The sequence below is a fragment of the Mizuhopecten yessoensis genome, unplaced genomic scaffold, assembly GCF_002113885.1.
Source record: "Mizuhopecten yessoensis strain PY_sf001 unplaced genomic scaffold, ASM211388v2 scaffold1875, whole genome shotgun sequence".
In the NCBI taxonomy this organism is placed as follows: domain Eukaryota; kingdom Metazoa; phylum Mollusca; class Bivalvia; order Pectinida; family Pectinidae; genus Mizuhopecten; species Mizuhopecten yessoensis.
In genome coordinates, this window is record NW_018404265.1 from 37,411 (window position 1) to 57,347 (window position 19,937).

Sequence of the window (19,937 nt, forward strand, 5' to 3'; positions counted from 1 at the left end):
AAGTATGCTTTAATCTCTGTAAAGTATTGAAAAAATATAATTATCAAGTATCTCAACACGTTCCTTATTGACACATATTCTACATGTACACGTAGTGGTTTTGCCATACAGTTTATTGTGTGTGATGGTTAATATGACTTCCTAAATGTTAGCGTTTGGAGACAGTGAAAGTGGGAAAGAGAGTATACATAGATTTATATTCATGGTCTAGAAAAAAAATGGCCAAAGACATTGAGTTGTTTAATGTAATAAATAAATTCACAAACGTTTCCTTTTTATATTCGCGTGTAGTTTGTCATTGCATATATGCACTTTATGTAAACATTTGAAAAGGGATATTCGTCTCGTGAATATTCCTTTTTACAGAAAGGTTTGTCCCATTGTTGAGGGAGTGTTTAGCCCCGTACCACCTGTACCGGTCACGGGAGAAGGCTGTGATAAATTGTAAAAACTTGTGCCCCATCCTTTGTTTAATTTTATTGGCAACAAATTTATGTTAAAAGCTAAATAAATTTAAATTCTTAATATTGGCAAGTGTGCAATTAACTTCTGATGATGAATAATTACTGTTCAATAAGTTTGAATACGGAATTAGAAATCATATAACTTGGTTTCATAGTGCGGTAAGAAGTTGCAGTTGCCTGACGGCCCCTCTCTGAGGGCCCCTTTGTAAACCGTTTCATCTCGCTCGCACCACTTGTGTTACCGGCGCTATTTTTAGCAGGGCTTTCCCGAACAATTCAAGTGGTCAAACTGGACATTTGGAACGGACTATGAATATGGGGATAGCGAGGTAACATAAGCGGAAGTGCATACAATACATACATTCATTAACAAAAAAACGCCTTTTCACGTGATGTCCCTTTAAACATATTGCACATCTTTTTTTGTGACCTTTACCTCTGTGACCTTGGTTTAGTTTTTGTGTTTAGGTCAGTTATGGGAGTACAGATGTGGACTTCACAAACAGATGTTTGCTATCCAGGAATAACCTACATAGACAGGTATTTATACAGGAAATGACTAAAATTTTTGATTGGCCATAAAACAATACAAAAAAAAACCTTGGTACAGTGGGTCGGACCTTACGAATAATTTCTGTTAGGTAGAGCTCACTAAGTCTTACCCAGCTATCATAAAAACATTGTTTATTTCCTATTAGGATGTAACACTGAATTTGTACACACCTATTATATTTACAACATTATGAAGTGGTCCTTCTTTTACTTGTGAGATGATCCTTACTTTACATTATGAGAGGTTTTTCCTTTACATTGTGACATGAACGTATCTTTACCTTGTGAGAATCACTGAAATAACTTTACCTTTTCCTGGCCAGGTGACCCCTCATGAAGCGCTGTATGATGAGGACAGGAGAGTGGTGGGCCATGATGTGGTTGATGTAGGCCTCCACCAGGTAGATTGTGTACAGCTCCTCCTGATAGTCAGAGTCCTACAACACACAAAACATTCTTACATCAGTCTTCTACATACTAACCATGTTTAAATGGCATTGGGTAAAATCTACTAGTTTCACTTGATATTTTATAACAAAATGTAATATATCTACCTCTAATATGGGGGATATAGAAGATCAGTCTTAAAGGAAAGTACAAGGTATCACATATTATAATTTATATATACCTTAAGTGTAGGGGGGCACAGATCAGTCCTGAAGGAAAAGTATAAGTATGCCTACCTCTAATGTAGGGGGGGCACAGATCAGTCCTGAAGGAAAAGTATACTTACCTCTAATGTAGGGGGGCACAGATCAGTCCTGAAGGAAAAGTATACTTACCTATAATGTAGGGGGGGGCACAGATCAGTCCTGAAGGAAAAGTATACTTACCTCTAATGAAGGGGGGGCATAGATCAGTCCTGAAGGAAAAGTATACTTACCTCTAATGTAGGGGGGCACAGATCAATCCTAAAGGCAGGATGAAGTGTTCCAAACTTCCCACCGAAGATGGCATCCTCAATGATTTCTTCATCAGATATGACATGATGGTCGAGCGCCTTGAGTGACCAAACACTGTTGACAACATGGTGCCGATAGTTACGCTTCAGGCTAAGGGGCGTGTCGTACAGGGTTAGAACAATCAGTGACGGACAAGTCGCCAGATTTTGTAATGTCTCATATTTTCCAAGAGGGTTGTCGTGGAGATGTAATATCCTAAGTTTCCTCATTCCAGACCAGAAAGCCACTCCAGGAATACTGCTTATCTGTGTAACAGAAATACAATTGTTGTATATTATTATTGTTTTAACAGAAGAATGGTCATAAACATGATTATTAACATCTAAACATAAATACAATTATTCCTAATCTCTGAGGCTTTGTCCAGAATATTCACTCTGCTTTCCTCATTTGTAATGCAACCTTGTGTTGCATAATGTCAGGTACATTCAATGGCTATTTCCTGGTACATTCAATGGCTATTTCCTGGTACATTCAATGGCTATTTTCTGGTACATTCACTGACTTTTTCCTGGTATATTCACTGGCTATTTCCTGGTACATTCACTGACTATTTCCTGGAACATTCACTGACTATTTCCTGGTACATTCAATGGCTATTTCCTGGTACATTCACTGACTATTTCCTGGTACATTCACTAACTATTTCCCCATGGTACCAGGGGCTCTATATTAACCTGTGGTACCCCTCAGACACCTTAAGTAGACTTGACTGGCTCAGCGACCGAAGGACTGTGATCTGTGGTACCAGGGGCTCTATATTAACCTGTGGTACCCCTCAAACACCTTAAGTAGACTTGACTGGCTCAGCGAGCAAATGCCTGTGATCTGTGGTACCAGGGGCTCTATATTAACCAGTGGTACCCCTCAGACACCTTAAGTAGACTTGACTGACTCAGTGACCGAAGGTCTGTGATCTGTGGTACCAGGGGCTCTATATTAACCTGTGGTACCCCTCAGACACCTTAAGTAGACTTGACTGGCTCAGTAACAGAAAGTCTGCGATCTGTGGCACCAGGGGCTCTATATTAACCTGTGGTACCCCTCAAACACCTTAAGTAGACTTGACTGGCTCAGCGAGCAAAGGCCTGTGATCTGTGGTACCAGGGGCTCTATCTTAACCTGTGGTACCCCTCAGACACCTTAAGTAGACTTGACTGGCTCAGTAACAGAAAGTCTGCGATCTGTGGCACCAGGGGCTCTATATTAACCTGTGGTACCCCTCAGACACCTTAAGTAGAATTGACTGGCTCAGCGACCGAAGGTCTGTGATCTGTGCTACCAGGGGCTCTATATTAACCTGTGGTACCCCTCAAACACCTTAAGTAGACTTGACTGGCTCAGCGAGCAAATGCCTGTGATCTGTGGTCCCAGGGGCTCTATATTAACCAGTGGTACCCCTCAGACACCTTAAGTAGACTTGACTGGCTCAGTGACAGAAGGTCTGTGATCTGTGATCTGTGATCTGTGGTACCAGGGGAAACAGGATTCCTGCACACTTAAACTGTTAATGTTTCTGTCTGAAACGTTTATAAAGGTCAATATTTAAAGGTAAACACTAGTATGTATACAGACCGGTGTTAAAAAGCTCCTAACTGATTAAATTTCCAGCTCTTTATACATAGCAAGGAAACTAATCTATTTTCAAGTATTTTCAATTCTAAAATGACACACTTTTAATTTAATGGTAGTTTCTCATATATATAGTGATTGATAAAGGGGTGCCAGTGTATAGGTATTAAATCAATAAGTGTGTATACACCGGGTACACCACAAACCAAGGTCCATCAACAATCTCCTACATCAAGGTATTAGTCTTCAACACAAACACATGTTTATTTTCATTAGAACCATGATGAATGTGGATGTGTTCCACACTATAACCACAGAGTAAAGGCAGGTCCTACAGTAATTGTGTGAGATGTTGGTTTTATAATGCTTACATGGAATTTACTTAATCATTACTACAAACACTATAGCTAATACCACTATATATATACTAGTGTGACTCGGTTATATGAAAAGTCAATAGTTAAAGTAAATATCTACTATACCAACACAGTGTATGATAAGTATAAATGTACATGTTGTGTATTGAGACATAGCATTACCACAGCACAGAAACGTAACAAATTATGAAAAAATATGTTATATGATTCTGAAAATAACATTCAGAAATTCATATTTTTGGGAATATGATACCATGACCTATTTTATTACACCAGGGTCCTAATTTGAACAAACTCTAATACTCAAAAACCATACTATCATTAGGAATCCTAGCTCTGAGTGATAAATTAGAACGTGAAACAGCGTATATACCAACAAATCTGTTCATGGTTATTACCCACCAATTAATGTTACAGTTTAGTACACATTTGACTTATATCAGTAATATTGATTAAACAACAGGCCATCAGGAAAACAGGCAATAGATTTTGCCCCCTGTGGGAATTTTGACTTTAAGAACGTCGGCAAACTTGACAGAATTTTTCAACTTTGATGAATTAAATAGATAAGGAAGTGAGCTTTGATACGGACAGACCTACAGTATAGTGTCGGACGTCGTTAATAAGCAGGCTATGTGATGATATCTAGAGCTGATCACCCAGTGTTAACATGTTGTCTGAGAGGACCAATAGTCTGGCTAAGAGAACCGATCATGTGTGAAATCTCCCACAATACCACCACTACTGACTGGGGATTAATTACACCTCAGTATGCAAGACATTAGCCCTCGGCATGGTTTTACTAAAGGTACCATAGTCCCATGTTTGATGTGCTATCTTCAATATGTCATAATAATTAGACAAAATCATGTCAAACATATCCTGTATTATCAAACACTGACCATTACATGGTTTATCTTTGGAACAATAGAATATATAAAATATGCTCTGTAAGTCAGCAATAATAGCTATACTAAGCCGTGTATTTCTTCCATCAATTCACTACTTATAAGTGTCATCTATATGAATCAAGATCTGCTTATTAGTTAATTCATTTTGATAATGTTTTAAATTATTGAAAGTTTTAAGGGATAAATGTGTCCATTTACAGCCAGAGCAGCTCAGTCCAGCTTTAGTACCACGTGCACCCTACACACAATATTTACTTACGTACTACAAACAAATATCAAATGTCAAACTACAATGAGGAGGGTATGATAACAGAGGAGTGTCGGTCATGTACCCACCTGGTTACTATGGAGATCCAATTTGACTAGCTGGCGACATGATGTAAGGTCGTCTATTTTTGTGAGGAAGTTGTTGCTAAGGACACAGATGCGGAGGTTCACACAGTAGGCGATGTCACCAATCTTCCGTAGGTGAACACCCACAAGCTTCACCAGCTGTAGCTGGCTGAGGTCACGCACTTTCCTGCCATTACGAAAGTCATTTTCCTCTAGGAGGTAGGTTTGTGTGGGCACTCTGAAGTAGCCACGCTCCTCAGCTTGGCGAATAGCTTCCTCCTCGCGCTGTTTGTAGTATTTGTTGAGGTGCACATTGCGCGAGTCCTTCAGGCCCTCCTGCACCCGTGCAAACTTTGACCAATCAGGAATGCTCACCATGGCCAAAACTGTTCGTTAAGGTCAAATAGAGGTGAAGCACTGATGGTGAAGACTTTCTTCAATTCCTGTAAGGAAAAATAAAATAATTGATATTAGAATATCTACAAGCCTTTAACTTTTCCTTCTGGCCATTTGTGATCTCCAACACATACAGTAATAACACAATTATACATGTCACTACATACACCTAATACCTGTATGAAAGTCAAACACTCCTAATATTAATATATACATCTTACCTGTATTTCAACAAATTGCAAAGATATGAATAATGCAAACCAAGTGTATTGACGTGTCAAGGTAGAGCGGTTTAAAGCCGCCCGGTGCTGTACACTGGAGACCTGGTCGATCTAAGGGAGATACTAATACAAATCAATGGCTCCCAGACACAACTACAATATACACAGGTACTTAAGCAGATTCTTCAAATACATATTTTTGCTTTTATGGAACTAACCCTATTGAAAAAGATCACCTATTGATTTAGGAGAGAAATTTCATCAACCATGTTTTACAGCAATATACGTTAGTGATCACTCCAACTCTGTAACTTATGTAAGAATGTAGGATATTTGTACATACTGTTTTTAATGTAAAGGGTACAACTACACCAGTTATAACTGTAGAGGGTACAACTACACCAGTTAAAACTGTAGAGGGTACAACTAGACCAGTTATAACTGTAGAGGATACAACTCCACCAGTTATAACTGTAGCGGGTACAACTATGCCAGTTATAACTGTAGAGGATACACCCACACCAGTTATAACTGTATAGGATACAACTACACCAGTTAAAACTGTAGAGGGTACAACTAGACCAGTTATAACTGTAGAGGGTACACCTGCACCAGTTATAACTGTATAGGGTACACCTACACCAGTTATAACAGTAGAGGGTACAACTACAACAGTTATAACTGTAGAGAGTACAACTACACCAGTTAAAATAACTGTAGAGGGTACAACTACCCCAGTTATAACTGTAGAGGATACAACCACACCAGTTATAACTGTAGCGGGTACAACTATGCCAGTTATAACTGTAGAGAGTACAACTACACCAGTTAAAATAACTGTAGAGGGTACAACTACAACAGTTATAACTGTAGAGGTTACAACTACACCAGTTAAAATAACTGTAGAGGGTACAACTAGACCAGTTATAACTGTAGAGGATACAACTACACCAGTTAAAATAACTGTAGAGGGTACACCTACACCTGTTATAACTGTAGAGGGTACACCAACTACACCAGTTATAACTATAGAGGGTACAACTACAACAGTTATAACTGTAGAGGGTACAACTACACCAGTTATAACTGTAGACGGTACAACTACACCAGTTATAACTGTAGAGGATACAACTACACCAGTTATAACTGTAGAGTATACACCCACACCAGTTATAACTGTAGAGGGTACAACTACACCAGTTATAACTGTAGAGGGTACACCTACACCAGTTATAACTGTAGAGGGTACACCTACTACACCAGTTATAAATGTAGAGGGTACACCTACACCAGTTATAACTGTAGAGGGTACAACTACACCAGTTATAACTGTAGAGGATATAACTACACCAGTTAAAACTGTAGAGGGTACAACTACACCAGTTATAACTGTAGAGGGTACACCTACACCAGTTATAACTGTAGAGGGTACAACTACACCAGTTATAACTGTAGCGGGTACAACTATGCCAGTTATAACTGTAGAGGATACAACTACACCAGTTATAACTGTAGAGGATACAACTACACCAGTTATAACTGTAGAGGGTACAACTACACCAGTTATAACTGTAGAGGGTATAACTACACCAGTTATAACTGTAGAGGGTACACCTGCACCAGTTATAACTGTAGAGGGTACAACTACACCAGTTATAACTGTAGAGGGTACAACTACACCAGTTATAACTGTAGAGGCTACACCTACACCAGTTATAACTGTAGAGGGTACAACTACACCAGTTATAACTGTAGAGGAGAGCTTTAAGTATTCTCCTTTCTATAAAGAAGATTAAGCAACAAAAAGATTTTTTTTCAAGGTCAGAACAACCTTGTCAAGGTATCCATCTCTTAATTTAATGTTGTGCATAAATAATTCTTGGATATCAAAACGGGTAAAGTGTAGGATTAGCAGTGGATAGTCTACTCCTGCAAATTAAGTTTTTGAATAGTTTTTTCTTAAAAAAATAAAATTTCAAACAACTACCTATTACAGATCTATAAAATGCATTGCAAGAGGTGATTTACATAGAATTCTTCTGTAGAAAATGACAAGTAAGTATTTAGTTATTCATTATAAATGTAGTAATATTGACAATGACATAGTACACAGTAGGTAACAAGTAGAAAAAGAGGAAAAACATCATCATACCATAATAATCCAAAGTCCAGTACCTATAACATGCTGTTTTAACAAGTCATACATTATGTAATAGTGAGTAACATATAATTGTAGCCCATTACAGTACATTTATAATACTCTGTACAATTATATACATATCTATCCCTAATTGGTCTTGTATTTACAGAAAACTTATTAACATGTTCCAACCAATTTAAAGTACCGGTAGCACCTTTGTTTTGTCCAAATACTTGAGTTGAACATTTTTTTCCTCTTTAATACAACTTGAAAGCCATTCTTAAACTTTTGAAGCATCAGAAATACTTATGTAGGTATAAAATCAATAAAGGAACGTGACTACAGGGTGAGAATTCTAATTTTATGTTACGTAATAGGGTGCACTTTTGAGAGAGAGATATCATGATATGTAAAACAATGTTAGGGAGAACATTTCATACTCTAGACTGAAAATATCCAGTTGATTTTATACTGCCCCTGCACACAAAGGAAATGTAATATACATTTAATGTCCTTGTAGTAAAGAAACATCATTGATGATGGCCAAAAAAGCAATCCTATTTCCAAACTACAAGGGCATACAGTAGAACAATAGTACAACAGTAAAGATTATCTGCCTTATTAGCGATTGTTGCGGCTTGCTTTCTGCTTCAGTAATTCAGAACACAGCAGTGATAACCCTTACCGACTTCTGTGGCAAATAGGGCTGCACATGAGGAAACTCAAGTAAGGATGGGAAACATAATTATAATGTTGGTTGTTTCACTTTAAAGTCACAAGATTAATTTATCAATGAGCAGAAAAGTCTATATAAGGGTCCTTTGGGCTCAGAAAGTACATGTATAAACATTACATAATAAAACAATTACTAACCTCTGTTAAGACTGATACATGTGTGTTCATCTGAGATATTGCACAAGTGTATTGCACATAGGGTATATTTTAAGAAATTTACTTTAAGATTTCTAACATTAAACTTGAACTGAACAACAATGACAGACAAAACCAATTGCCAAGGACAGGAAATATAATCTTAATCAGTTTGATCAATCATTTTATTAACCTCAAAGTAGGTCAATCATACACTATATACACATACTTTTCAGAAGTTACATTTTTTGTTATATTTATATACATTATACACACACACACTCCATTAGTAACTATTATATATATTCTATTGTAAACACATATTCCAGGGTGTTGTTTTGTATTTTTCATTGATATTTTAACCTCTATCAAAAAACAAAAAACTATGTGGTGAACAGCTGTGAGCATGTTTCTCAACCTGAGATGATATCCAGTTCAAATACATCATATTATAAGATTACAGAGTTTTGTTTTATTTATTTTTCTGGCAATAAACATCAATATTTTTATTGTAAATGTTCAGTTTTTAAGACTTAGCAGTTTTAGGGAGATTAAATACACATTGTACCAATAATGTATCCAAAGTCTCAGTCTTGTCCAGCGTAGTATCTCCTTTACTTTGATCATATAGCATAAGAACATTTTCTTACTCATTCAAACGTAATTGTTTTTACAAGATAAAATAACAAAAAGGTCACAGAAAAATAAAAACTGAAATTATTTTTGAAAGATGTTTTCTAAACCATCCTTAAATCCAAGAGATTTGCTCTCAATAAACATGCCTTCTCTGCAACTCAAAATATGTCATGACAAAATCCATGGCTCTCAGTGTGCTAATTGACAGGTTTCAGGTACTGACCAATCACCAGGCTGATACCTGTCCTTACAGATTGAGCAGCTACTCTAACGTGCAGTATGTCTATCCAGCCACCGACTACACTCAATGTTACTGAACCAGTGCGCATGTCCTAGGGTTACACCACATCACTGGAAAGCTAGCATGCCAGTAAGGTAGTATCACCACATCACCGGCATGCCAGTAAGGTAGTATCACCACATCACCAGCATGCCAGTAAGGTAGTATCACCACATCGACAGCATGCCAGTAAGGTAGTATCACCACATCACCAGCATGCCAGTAAGGTAGTACACCCCACCCCCCCTCCCCCCTTATTTCTTGTTTGTTACACTACAACCATTTTTTTTTTTAAATGTTGATTTTACCATTATGCTGCTGCATGATTCCTTTGATCTTCATTCAAGACATCAGACTAGTCTACTTGTATTATCTGGGAGGGTCACATAAAGATGTTTGATTTTTGCCATGACATATCACAGGGCTGCAGAAAAGATGTATCAACAGTAAACCCCTTGGATTTCAAGGATGTAAAACTAAAATAAAGAGAGCTTATGTTTTTTTGTGGGACTTTTCATATTAAAAAATGTGGTTACAGAGACAAACAGCTTCCCATGTTTGACTTGGTAGAAGTACACTTTTTTGTTTGCTTACAATTATTGATACTCATGAGGTGGCAATAGTTGGTAATGGGTAAGAATTGGTTGCCAACCAGTAGCTCATGTATCATCATCTCAAGAAAGGTAGTTAGCTTTCCTACTTTTTTTATTGGATTAGAAAACAATAGAAACACACATGGGAAATGTTGGGTTTTTTTTTATATTATTCATATGCAACATTTATTATGATATTGAAAATTGTGTGACTGTCATTTGGTTTGGTTTATCTGGCTGTTCCACCAAATAGTGTGGTGTCCTTACAGGTAAATTTCCTTCCTTCTTCTTAGTAATTGTAAGTATAACTGTACAAAATCTTTTGTTGCAATTTAGTATACCTACATGTATTTTATTGTTAACAGAAAAATCTTGACATAACATCAATATTCTATTAACAATAACATTTTCTTCAGATATACTTCCATCTTTCAAAAATCTGATTAACACCAGATCTTTAATTCAACTCCGATACTCTACAATCCAGTCTTTGAATTAAAGATCTGTCTTAATCAGATTGGTCTTTTAGCACCATATATTTATAATGTGTACTATGAAAAGATGAGCACAGAAACAGGTAACATAATGGTGTGGTTTAGTGACGATGACAGGATTTAATAAGTTGTCATTGTAGAGTGAAGGAAGTGATTGTAAATCTTTTTGTTTTCTGTTTAAAATTAAAGGCTTAACTTTACTCATATTTTTGCTCTCCTTCACTTATTCCGCAAATTCCACCTGTGTGTACAGTGGCACTTACAGTCAGAGTGTCAAACACCCATGGTGTATCTGTATGAATACGCTGAAGTAACCAAAACAGGTGTGTTACAGCGGGTGAGAGAGAGAGCGCTAATAGTTCTTAGTCGCGTGATTCGAGGGCTGTTTAACTGTGTATACGGCCTAATTATCACCGACAGTGAACGATTTTTTATGTCTGAAACCAATGGAAAATTGTCAGAATCGGACCGGTAGTTCTTAGTTACATTTGATTTGATTTGGCCTACAAACGTCTTTTTCTAAATGTTTAACAATATTTACCGTTAACGGATCACTCCACAATCCATATTTGTTTTTTCTTGTTTCAGATTCACACTCACATGGTTTGAGTGCCAGCATACACCGATAAAATGGCACAAACAGATTATCCAGCATAAACTATAGTTGGATTGCCCCTATGGGCGGCCATTTGTAAATGTTGCCCAGAACAACAGTGATTTTCTCGTTATAGACGAGACTTTGATTTTGGCTTCCTGTTCGGAATTCCTTTAGATTTATCTTTAACTTAACGCTTTACAGATTGTTGTTAAACTCGGAAATGGCAGCGTCCACGTGCAGACGGATTCCATGTAAAATAACAGAACTACGACTAGATAAAGCACTAGTTTGTGGACAATCTTTCAGGTGATATTTAGGTTTATTTATTTTCATCATGATGTGATTGCTGAAATTTCTGGCTAGTATCACTTGACATTGCTCTGTTGAAGATTTACAAACAAAATTAGACATAATTGTACTAAAATAACATTAACATACAAGGATGTCTTTATTATAAAAATGGCAATCTCTTTTGCTTCCTAACTAATGCTATGAAATGACATGACCTTAAGTTAAGCTATCGGGTCAAGATATCTGTAGTCAGTCACTCAGCTCTGTTCTGTTACACACCTACATCTTTTTGTTAGCCTTCAACCTGTAAGCAATCATGTGGGATGTTAGCAGATAAATGTAAACCAAACCTTCTTTTTTGGCGTTTTTGATAAATTAAAGGCTGGTAAACACTGCATGTAGATCTCCCAGCAAGCTTGCACTGATAAACACTTCAATTGAGATCTTACATCCAGCTGACATCGATACAAACTACCAGCTGTAAACTTTGAAATTCATAGCCAGCTGACATTGGTAAACTCTCTAGATCTCATATCCATTTTACACTGGTAAATGCTTCAAATCTCACAGCCAGCTGACTAGTAAACGCTACAGACCTGGACTGGTTATGTTAACACTTCGGTTCTAAAGAAAACTTTTTCTTTGTCTAGATGGAAGGAGAGGACACCTGGAGTCTGGACAGGTGTTCTGGCAGGGTATATGTGGAATTTGTGGCAGTCAGACACAGAGCTGTTCTATCAGGTGCTACCCTCCCCAGAACATCCACACGGCACCATCACAGCTGACAACCATATCAACATAGCTATCAAGACAGAACCGGTACAGATCTGTGAGAACACAGAGACTGTTAGACAAGAGGAATTTGTCAAACAACACACAAGTAAAGGATCTAAAATGAGAACCTTTTCAACCAAAAAGGGAAGGAAAGGGGTGAAGGTGATTGACAAGCAGTCAGAGCAGGTCTCTACACCAACGTTAGATTGTCAACATGTAGATGTAAAGGTCTCCAAGCCAAAAATAGAACATAAATATGAAGACATGAAGGTCCATTCACCAACATTAGACTGTAAACATGAATGTTTAAAGCTTGAACTGGATCAAATGGAAACCAGTGAAACATCAGCTAAACATGAGGAAATATTACGGGACTATTTCAGACTGGATGTGAATCTTACGGACCTGTACACTGCTTGGTCACTGTCTGACCCAGTGTTTAAACGGACAGCCATAGATTTTACGGGAATTAGGATCCTCCGACAGGATCCAGTAGAAAATCTCTTCTCTTTCATCTGTTCATCAAACAACCATATCTCCAGGATCAGTGGAATGGTGGAGCGGCTTTGTCAGACCTACGGTACAAAGGTCACTGAGTATAAGGGAGAGTCTTACTTCAATTTCCCATCAGTGGAAAGTCTGTCAGGGCCAGGTGTGGAGGACAGGCTCCGTAGTCTGGGATTTGGCTACAGGTAAGGTCCTTGTAGTGCTTACAGAGGTCATAAACTGTTATGTATAATTTTACATTTAGTAAATACAGTATAATTTTGTGTATGTTTTTGTTTCTGAAAATATTAACTTTTTTACAATATTTACATCTTAATTTAAGGTTATGTTGATATCTTGGTATTGATTCTTGTCAGTTCAACCTCATGACTGATCATTGTTATATGCAGGGCTAAGTACATCAGTGTGACTGCCAAGTATATACAGGCGAACCACAGCGAGGAATGGCTAAGGGGACTGAGGAATAAACCATACACACAAACCAAGTCTGAGTTAGTGAAGCTGTGTGGTGTGGGGGCCAAGGTATGTATGCAGCTAGGAATAGCTAAGGGGCCTGAGGAATAAACCATACACACAAACCAAGTCTGAGTCAGTGAAGCTGTGTGGTGTGGGGGCCAAGGTATGTATACAGCAAGGGATGGCTAAGGGGACTGAGGAATAAACCATACACACAAACGAAGTCTGAGTTAGTGAAGCTGTGTGGTGTGGGGGCCAAGGTATGTATACAGCGAGGAATGGCTAAGGGGACTGAGGAATAAAACATACACACAAACGAAGTCTGAGTTAGTGAAGCTGTGTGGTGTGGGGGCCAAGGTATGTATACAGCAAGGGATGGCTAAGGGGACTGAGGAATAAACCATACACACAAACCAAGTCTGAGTTAGTGAAGCTGTGTGGTGTGGGGACCAAGGTATGTGGAGGAACAGACCATACTGATAAACACAGACCAAGTCTGAATTGGAGAAGCTTTTTAGTGTGAGAGCGAAGGTATGTATACAGCGAGGGATGGCTCAGTGGAATGAGGAACAGACCATACTGATATACACAGACCAAGTCTGAATAGGAGAAGCTTTTTAGTGTGAGAGCGAAGGTATGTATACAGCGAGGGATGGCTCAGTGGAGGAACAGACCATACTGATATATACAGACCAAGTCTGAATAGGAGAAGCTTTTTAGTGTGAGAGCTAAGGTATGTATACAGCGAGGGATGGCTCAGTAGACTGAGAGTTATGTGTGAGAGCTAAGGTATGTATACAGCGAGGGATAGCTCAGCAGACAGAGTTTAGTGTGAGAGCGAAGGTATGTATACAGCGAGGGATGGCTCAGCAGACTGAGAGTTTAGTGTGAGAGCGAAGGTATGTATACAGCGAGGGAGGCTCAGCAGAATGAGAGTTATGTGTGAGAGCTAAGGTATGTATACAGCGAGGGAGGGCTCAGCAGACTGAGAGTTTAGTGTGAGAGCGAAGGTATGTATACAGCGAGGGATGGCTCAGCAGACTGTAAGATTAGTGTGAGAGCGAAGGTATGTACACAGCGAGGGAGGGCTCAGTCTGATGTATACAGCGAGGGATGGCTCAGCAGACTGAGAGACAGGATTTTCATTGACTCAGAATGGTATCTATGATGCATAATAAACATGATGTGTTTTAAATGCAAAGAAATTAGACAACAAAGTCACAATTTAATGTCATGCCATGATTGGTCACAGATAACAGTATGGTGAAAAGACAGAAACAGTTTGTGATTGGTAAACTTGTGTAATCGTTCTTGCTGTTTTTGCTATACATCAAAATGTTTGGTTGGTAGGTATGACTAAGTACTGTACAATGTTAATACGACACTACTGTTGAAGGTGACAGACTGTATGGTTGGTAGGTATGACTAAGGACTATACAATGTTAATACGACACGACTGTTGAAGGTGACAGACTGTATGGTTGGTAGGGATGACTAAGGACTATACAATGTTAATACGACACGACTGTTGAAGATGACAGACTGTTTGGTTGGTAGGTATGACTAAGGACTGTACAATGTTAATACGACACTACTATTGAAGGTGACAGACTGTTTGGTAGGTAGGTATGACTAAGGACTATACAATGTTAATACGACACGACTGTTGAAGATGACAGACTGTTTGGTTGGTAGGTATGACTAAGGACTGTACAATGTTAATACGACACTACTATTGAAGGTGACAGACTGTATGGTTGGAAGGTATGACTAAGGACTATACAATGTTAATACGACACTACTATTGAAGGTGACAGACTGTTTGGTTTGTAGGCATGACTAAAGACTATACAATGTTAATACGACACTACTGTTGAAGGTGGCAGACTGTATGGTTGGTAGGTATGACTAAGGACTGTACAATGTTAATACGACACTACTATTGAAGGTGACAGACTGTTTGGTAGGTAGGTATGACTAAGGACTATACAATGTTAATACGACACGACTGTTGAAGGTGACAGACTGTATGGTTGGTAGGTATGACTAAGTACTATACAATGTTAATACGACACTACTGTTGAAGGTGCCAGACTGTATGGTTGGTAGGTATGACTAAGGACTGTACAATGTTAATACGACACTACTATTGAAGGTGACAGACTGTATGGTTGGTAGGTATGGCTAAGGGCTATACAATGTTAATACGACACTACTATTGAAGGTGACAGACTGTTTGGTAGGTAGGTATGACTAAGGACTATACAATGTTAATAAGACTCTACTGTTGAAGGTGACAGACTGTATGGTTGGTAGGTATGGCTAAGGGCTATACAATGTTAATACGACACTACTATTGAAGGTGACAGACTGTTTGGTAGGTAGGTATGACTAAGGACTATACAATGTTAATAGGACACTACTGTTGAAGGTGGCAGACTGTTTGGTTGGTAGGTATGACTAAGGACTGTACAATGTTAATACGACACTACTGTTGAAGGTGGCAGACTGTTTGGTTGGTAGGTATGACTAAGGACTGTACAATGTTAATACGACACTACTATTGAAGGTGACAGACTGTTTGGGTGGTAGGTATGACTAAGGACTATACAATGTTAATACGACACGACTGTTGAAGATGACAGACTGTTTGGTTGGTAGGTATGACTAAGGACTACACAATGTTAATACGACACTACTGTTGAAGGTGACACACTGTATGGTTGGTAGGTATGACTAAGGACTATACAATGTTAATACGACACTACTGTTGAAGGTGACACACTGTATGGTTGGTAGGTATGACTAAGGACTATACAATGTCAATACGACACGACTGTTGAAGGTGACAGACTGTATGGTTGGTATGTATGACTAAGGACTATACAATGTTAATACGTCACTACTGTTGAAGGTGACAGACTGTTTACTAAGGACTATACAATGTTAATACGATACTACTGTTGAAGGTGACAGACTGTATGGATGGTAGGTATGACTAAGGACTATACAATGTCAATACGACACGACTGTTGAAGGTGACAGACTGTATGGTTGGTAGGTATGACTAAGGACTATACAAAGTTAATAAGACACTACTGTTGAAGGTGACAGACTGTTTGGTAGGTAGGTATGACTAAGTACTATACAATGTTAATAAGACACTACTGTTGAAGGTGACAGACTGTTTGGTTGGTAGGTATGACTAAGGACTATACAATGTTAATACGACACTACTGTTGAAGGTGACAGACTGTATGGTTGGTAGGTATGACTAAGGACTATACAATGTTAATATGACACTACTGTTGAAGGTGGCAGACTGTATGTGTCTGATGTCTATGGACTATACAATGTTAATACGACACGACTGTTGTAGGTGGCAGACTGTGTGTGTCTGATGTCTATGGACAAGTTGGAGGCTGTTCCAGTGGATACCCACGTGTGGCAGATAGCTGCTAGAGACTATATGCCCAAACTGAAACAGGCAAAGTCTCTCACAGACAAACTGTATGGAGAGATAGGTAAGGAAAAAATACTAATAGAGTCTTTAATCCCTTGGGGTGAGAAAGGGACGGGAGTCTTTAACCCCTTGGGGTGAGAAAGGGATGTGAGTCTTTAACCCCTTGGGCTGAGAAAGGGATGTGAGTCTTTAACCCCTTGGGCTGAGAAAGGGATGTGAGTCTTTAACCCCTTGGACTGAGAAAGGGATGTGAGTATTTAACCCCTTGGGCTGAGAAAAGGATGTATCAGCCCGAGGGGGAAGATCCTTAAGAAGTTAAACACAAGATTGTTCAAGTGTTTTTGAACTTGAGAATCTTTTCAGTTTTCGACCATCTCTCAGACACTCTCTGTCACACTATCTCTGTTAGTTATGTTTTTCCCTATCCTTTTGCTTTTGACTTATTTAAATGAGGTCAGATAATGACCCAACTCCTAATGCAAAAGCCACAATTTTATTTCCAACATGGATCTTAAATTCGCATTCAGTTAAAATTGTTTTTTGTTCTTTTTGCATTTTCATCCCGAAAATCACTAACTGCAGCCAAATCTAAAATATGACCAAAGTAAACTAGATTTTACATAGGTTTGTTAGGTAAAATCAAATTTAAATTTAGTTAAATATACAACCTCTCCCCGTTTCCAGCTACGTTTTAGTATTTATAGTCGAATGCTGACCACTTGTTGAGGTTTGTTGTTGGTCACACCTGTGAATGTATTCCCCTTTTGTAATAAATCTCATGCCTTTTATACTTTATGTATGTATTAAAATATTACCGGTACTAAAAGAATGTCATGGTACATCAGAGGTAACTCATGTAAATATATTGTCTTTGTTTCTTGGAAATTTGTGTTTAACAGCAAAGTGATTTTAATCTTGATTCACATACCTGTAAAACATTTTGACCTTATGCTTAAATGACAACATTATTTTTTTTCAGCGATTTACTATCTTCAGTTGTAACTGCGTTTTAAGAACATTACCTTTCTCACTCTCATTGTGTTAAGTTCTAACTACTGGTAAAACAAAATATGTGCAGTGTGTTTAGATATGCGCCAGGTGAACATGTTGTTATTGAATACTTTTTTTCCTTCCAGGTGACCATTTCCGTGAGTTGTGGGGAGACAAAGCTGGCTGGGCACACACGGTAGGTATTATTACTGTATACCACACAGTAGATACGATTACTAACCCAAGGAACAAATCATTGGGGGGAAAAGGGAAAATAGCGTTTAAATTTTAAAGACTAGTCTGTTCTGGTCCATAAGAACAGATGAAGGGTTTAACTTGATGAGGTCTGGAGCTTTCCTCGGCTTTTGAGTATTTAAGTTCATATAAATGAAGGCTCTGGCTCCTTGGGGTGAGGTTTGTCCCTTTGGGGTTGAGTTTTGATTGGGCACTGAAGGGAAAATGCAGGCTAATCTCTATAAGACTGAAGTATTGGTGAAGGGCTCTTAACCTAATTGAGCATAGAGCGTCCTCTATCCAGCGGAACTCAATATTGTTAAAGAAAAGATTGTGGCCTCCTGGGAGATGGACGAGAAGGACTCAATAGGGGAAAAGAGTAAGTCTCTAAAAAAAACTGCTCTAGAGTTCAGCTGAATGGATTTGAAACTCATTTAGAAAGGAACATCCCAAGTCAGGGATACTCAAGGTTTGTTTACACAAATTTCCATGAATTCGACATAGCAGTTAACTTTTAAAATCACATGTTACAACAGACGTAATTAGTAACAACATTACTACAGATGTAATTAGTAACAACATTACAATAGATGTAATTGGTAACAACATTACAACAGACGTAATTAGTAACAACATTACAACATTACAGATCTAACTAACAGAACTAGAGATGGAGTAACAAACTCAGACTTTACTAGGAACAGTGTTACTACAGATGTAATTAGTAACAACATTACTACAGACGTAATAAGTAACAACTTTACAACAGACGTAATTAGTAACAACATTACTACAGATGTAATTAGTAACAACATTACAATAGATGTAATTGGTAACAACATTACAACAGACGTAATTAGTAACAACATTACAACATTACAGATCTAACTAACAGAACTAGAGATGGAGTAACAAACTCAGACTTTACTAGGAACAGTGTTACTACAGATGTAATAAGTAACAACTTTACAACAGATGTAATTAGTAACAACATTACAATAGATGTAATTGGTAACAACATTACTACAGATGTAATTAGTCACAACATTATAATAGATGTAATTAGTAACATCATTACTACAGATGTAATAAGTAACAACATTACTACAGATGTAATTAGTAACAACATTACAACAGACGTAATTAGTAACAACATTACTACAGACGTAATTATTAACATCATTACTACAGACGTAATTAGTAACAACATTACAACATTACAGATATAACTAACAGAACTAGAGATGGAGTAACAAACTCAGACTTTACTAGGAACAGTGTTACTACAGATGTAATTAGTAACAACATTACCACAGACGTAATTATTAACAACATTAATACAGACATAATTAGTAACAACATTACTACAGATCTAACTAACAGAACTAGAGATGGAGTAACAAACTCAGACCTAACTAGGAACAGTGTTACTACAGATGTAATTATTAACATCATTACTACAGATCTAACTAACAGAACTAGAGATGGAGTAACAAACTCAGACTTTACTAGGAACAGTGTTACTACAGATGTTATTAGTAACAACATTACTACAGACGTAATAAGTAACAACATTACTACAGATGTAATTAGTAACATCATTACAACAGATATGATTAGTAACAACTTTACAATAGATGTAATTAGTAACAACATTACAATAGATGTAATTAGTAACAACATTACTACAGATGTAATTAATAACAACATTACAATAGATGTAATTAGTAACAACATTACAACAGATGTAATTAGTAACAACTTTACAATAGATGTAATTAGTAACAACATTACAATAGATGTAATTAGTAACAACATTACAA

General features: G+C 37.7%; 2 protein-coding genes across 4 annotated transcripts in view; one reads left to right on the forward strand and one right to left on the reverse strand.

The window, feature by feature from the left end:
- The window catches only part of LOC110441626, a 24,896-nt gene extending 13,331 nt beyond the window's left edge, over positions 1–11,565 (reverse strand). Inside the window, exons 1-4 of one of the 2 annotated variants that reach the window (XM_021484821.1) lie at positions 11,343–11,565; positions 5,175–5,614; positions 1,900–2,223; positions 1,326–1,453 (exon numbers count right to left, since the gene is read on the reverse strand). In XM_021484821.1, coding sequence (XP_021340496.1) covers positions 1,326–1,453; positions 1,900–2,223; positions 5,175–5,549 — 827 coding nt within the window. In that variant the 5' untranslated portion in view covers positions 5,550–5,614; positions 11,343–11,565. Of the gene's footprint in view, positions 1–1,325; positions 1,454–1,899; positions 2,224–5,174; positions 5,615–5,788; positions 5,851–11,342 lie in introns of those variants that run through there. The other variant, XM_021484831.1, reaches the window with a different exon arrangement.
- LOC110441639 (N-glycosylase/DNA lyase-like) overlaps positions 5,856–19,937 on the forward strand; it is a 25,972-nt gene continuing 11,890 nt past the window's right edge. Inside the window, exons 1-7 of one of the 2 annotated variants that reach the window (XM_021484838.1) lie at positions 5,863–5,956; positions 9,643–9,809; positions 11,601–11,705; positions 12,341–13,156; positions 13,361–13,493; positions 16,807–16,951; positions 18,027–18,076. In XM_021484838.1, coding sequence (XP_021340513.1) covers positions 9,742–9,809; positions 11,601–11,705; positions 12,341–13,156; positions 13,361–13,493; positions 16,807–16,951; positions 18,027–18,076 — 1,317 coding nt within the window. In that variant the 5' untranslated portion in view covers positions 5,863–5,956; positions 9,643–9,741. Of the gene's footprint in view, positions 5,957–9,642; positions 9,810–11,600; positions 11,706–12,340; positions 13,157–13,360; positions 13,494–16,806; positions 16,952–18,026; positions 18,077–19,937 lie in introns of both variants that reach the window. The other variant, XM_021484848.1, reaches the window with a different exon arrangement.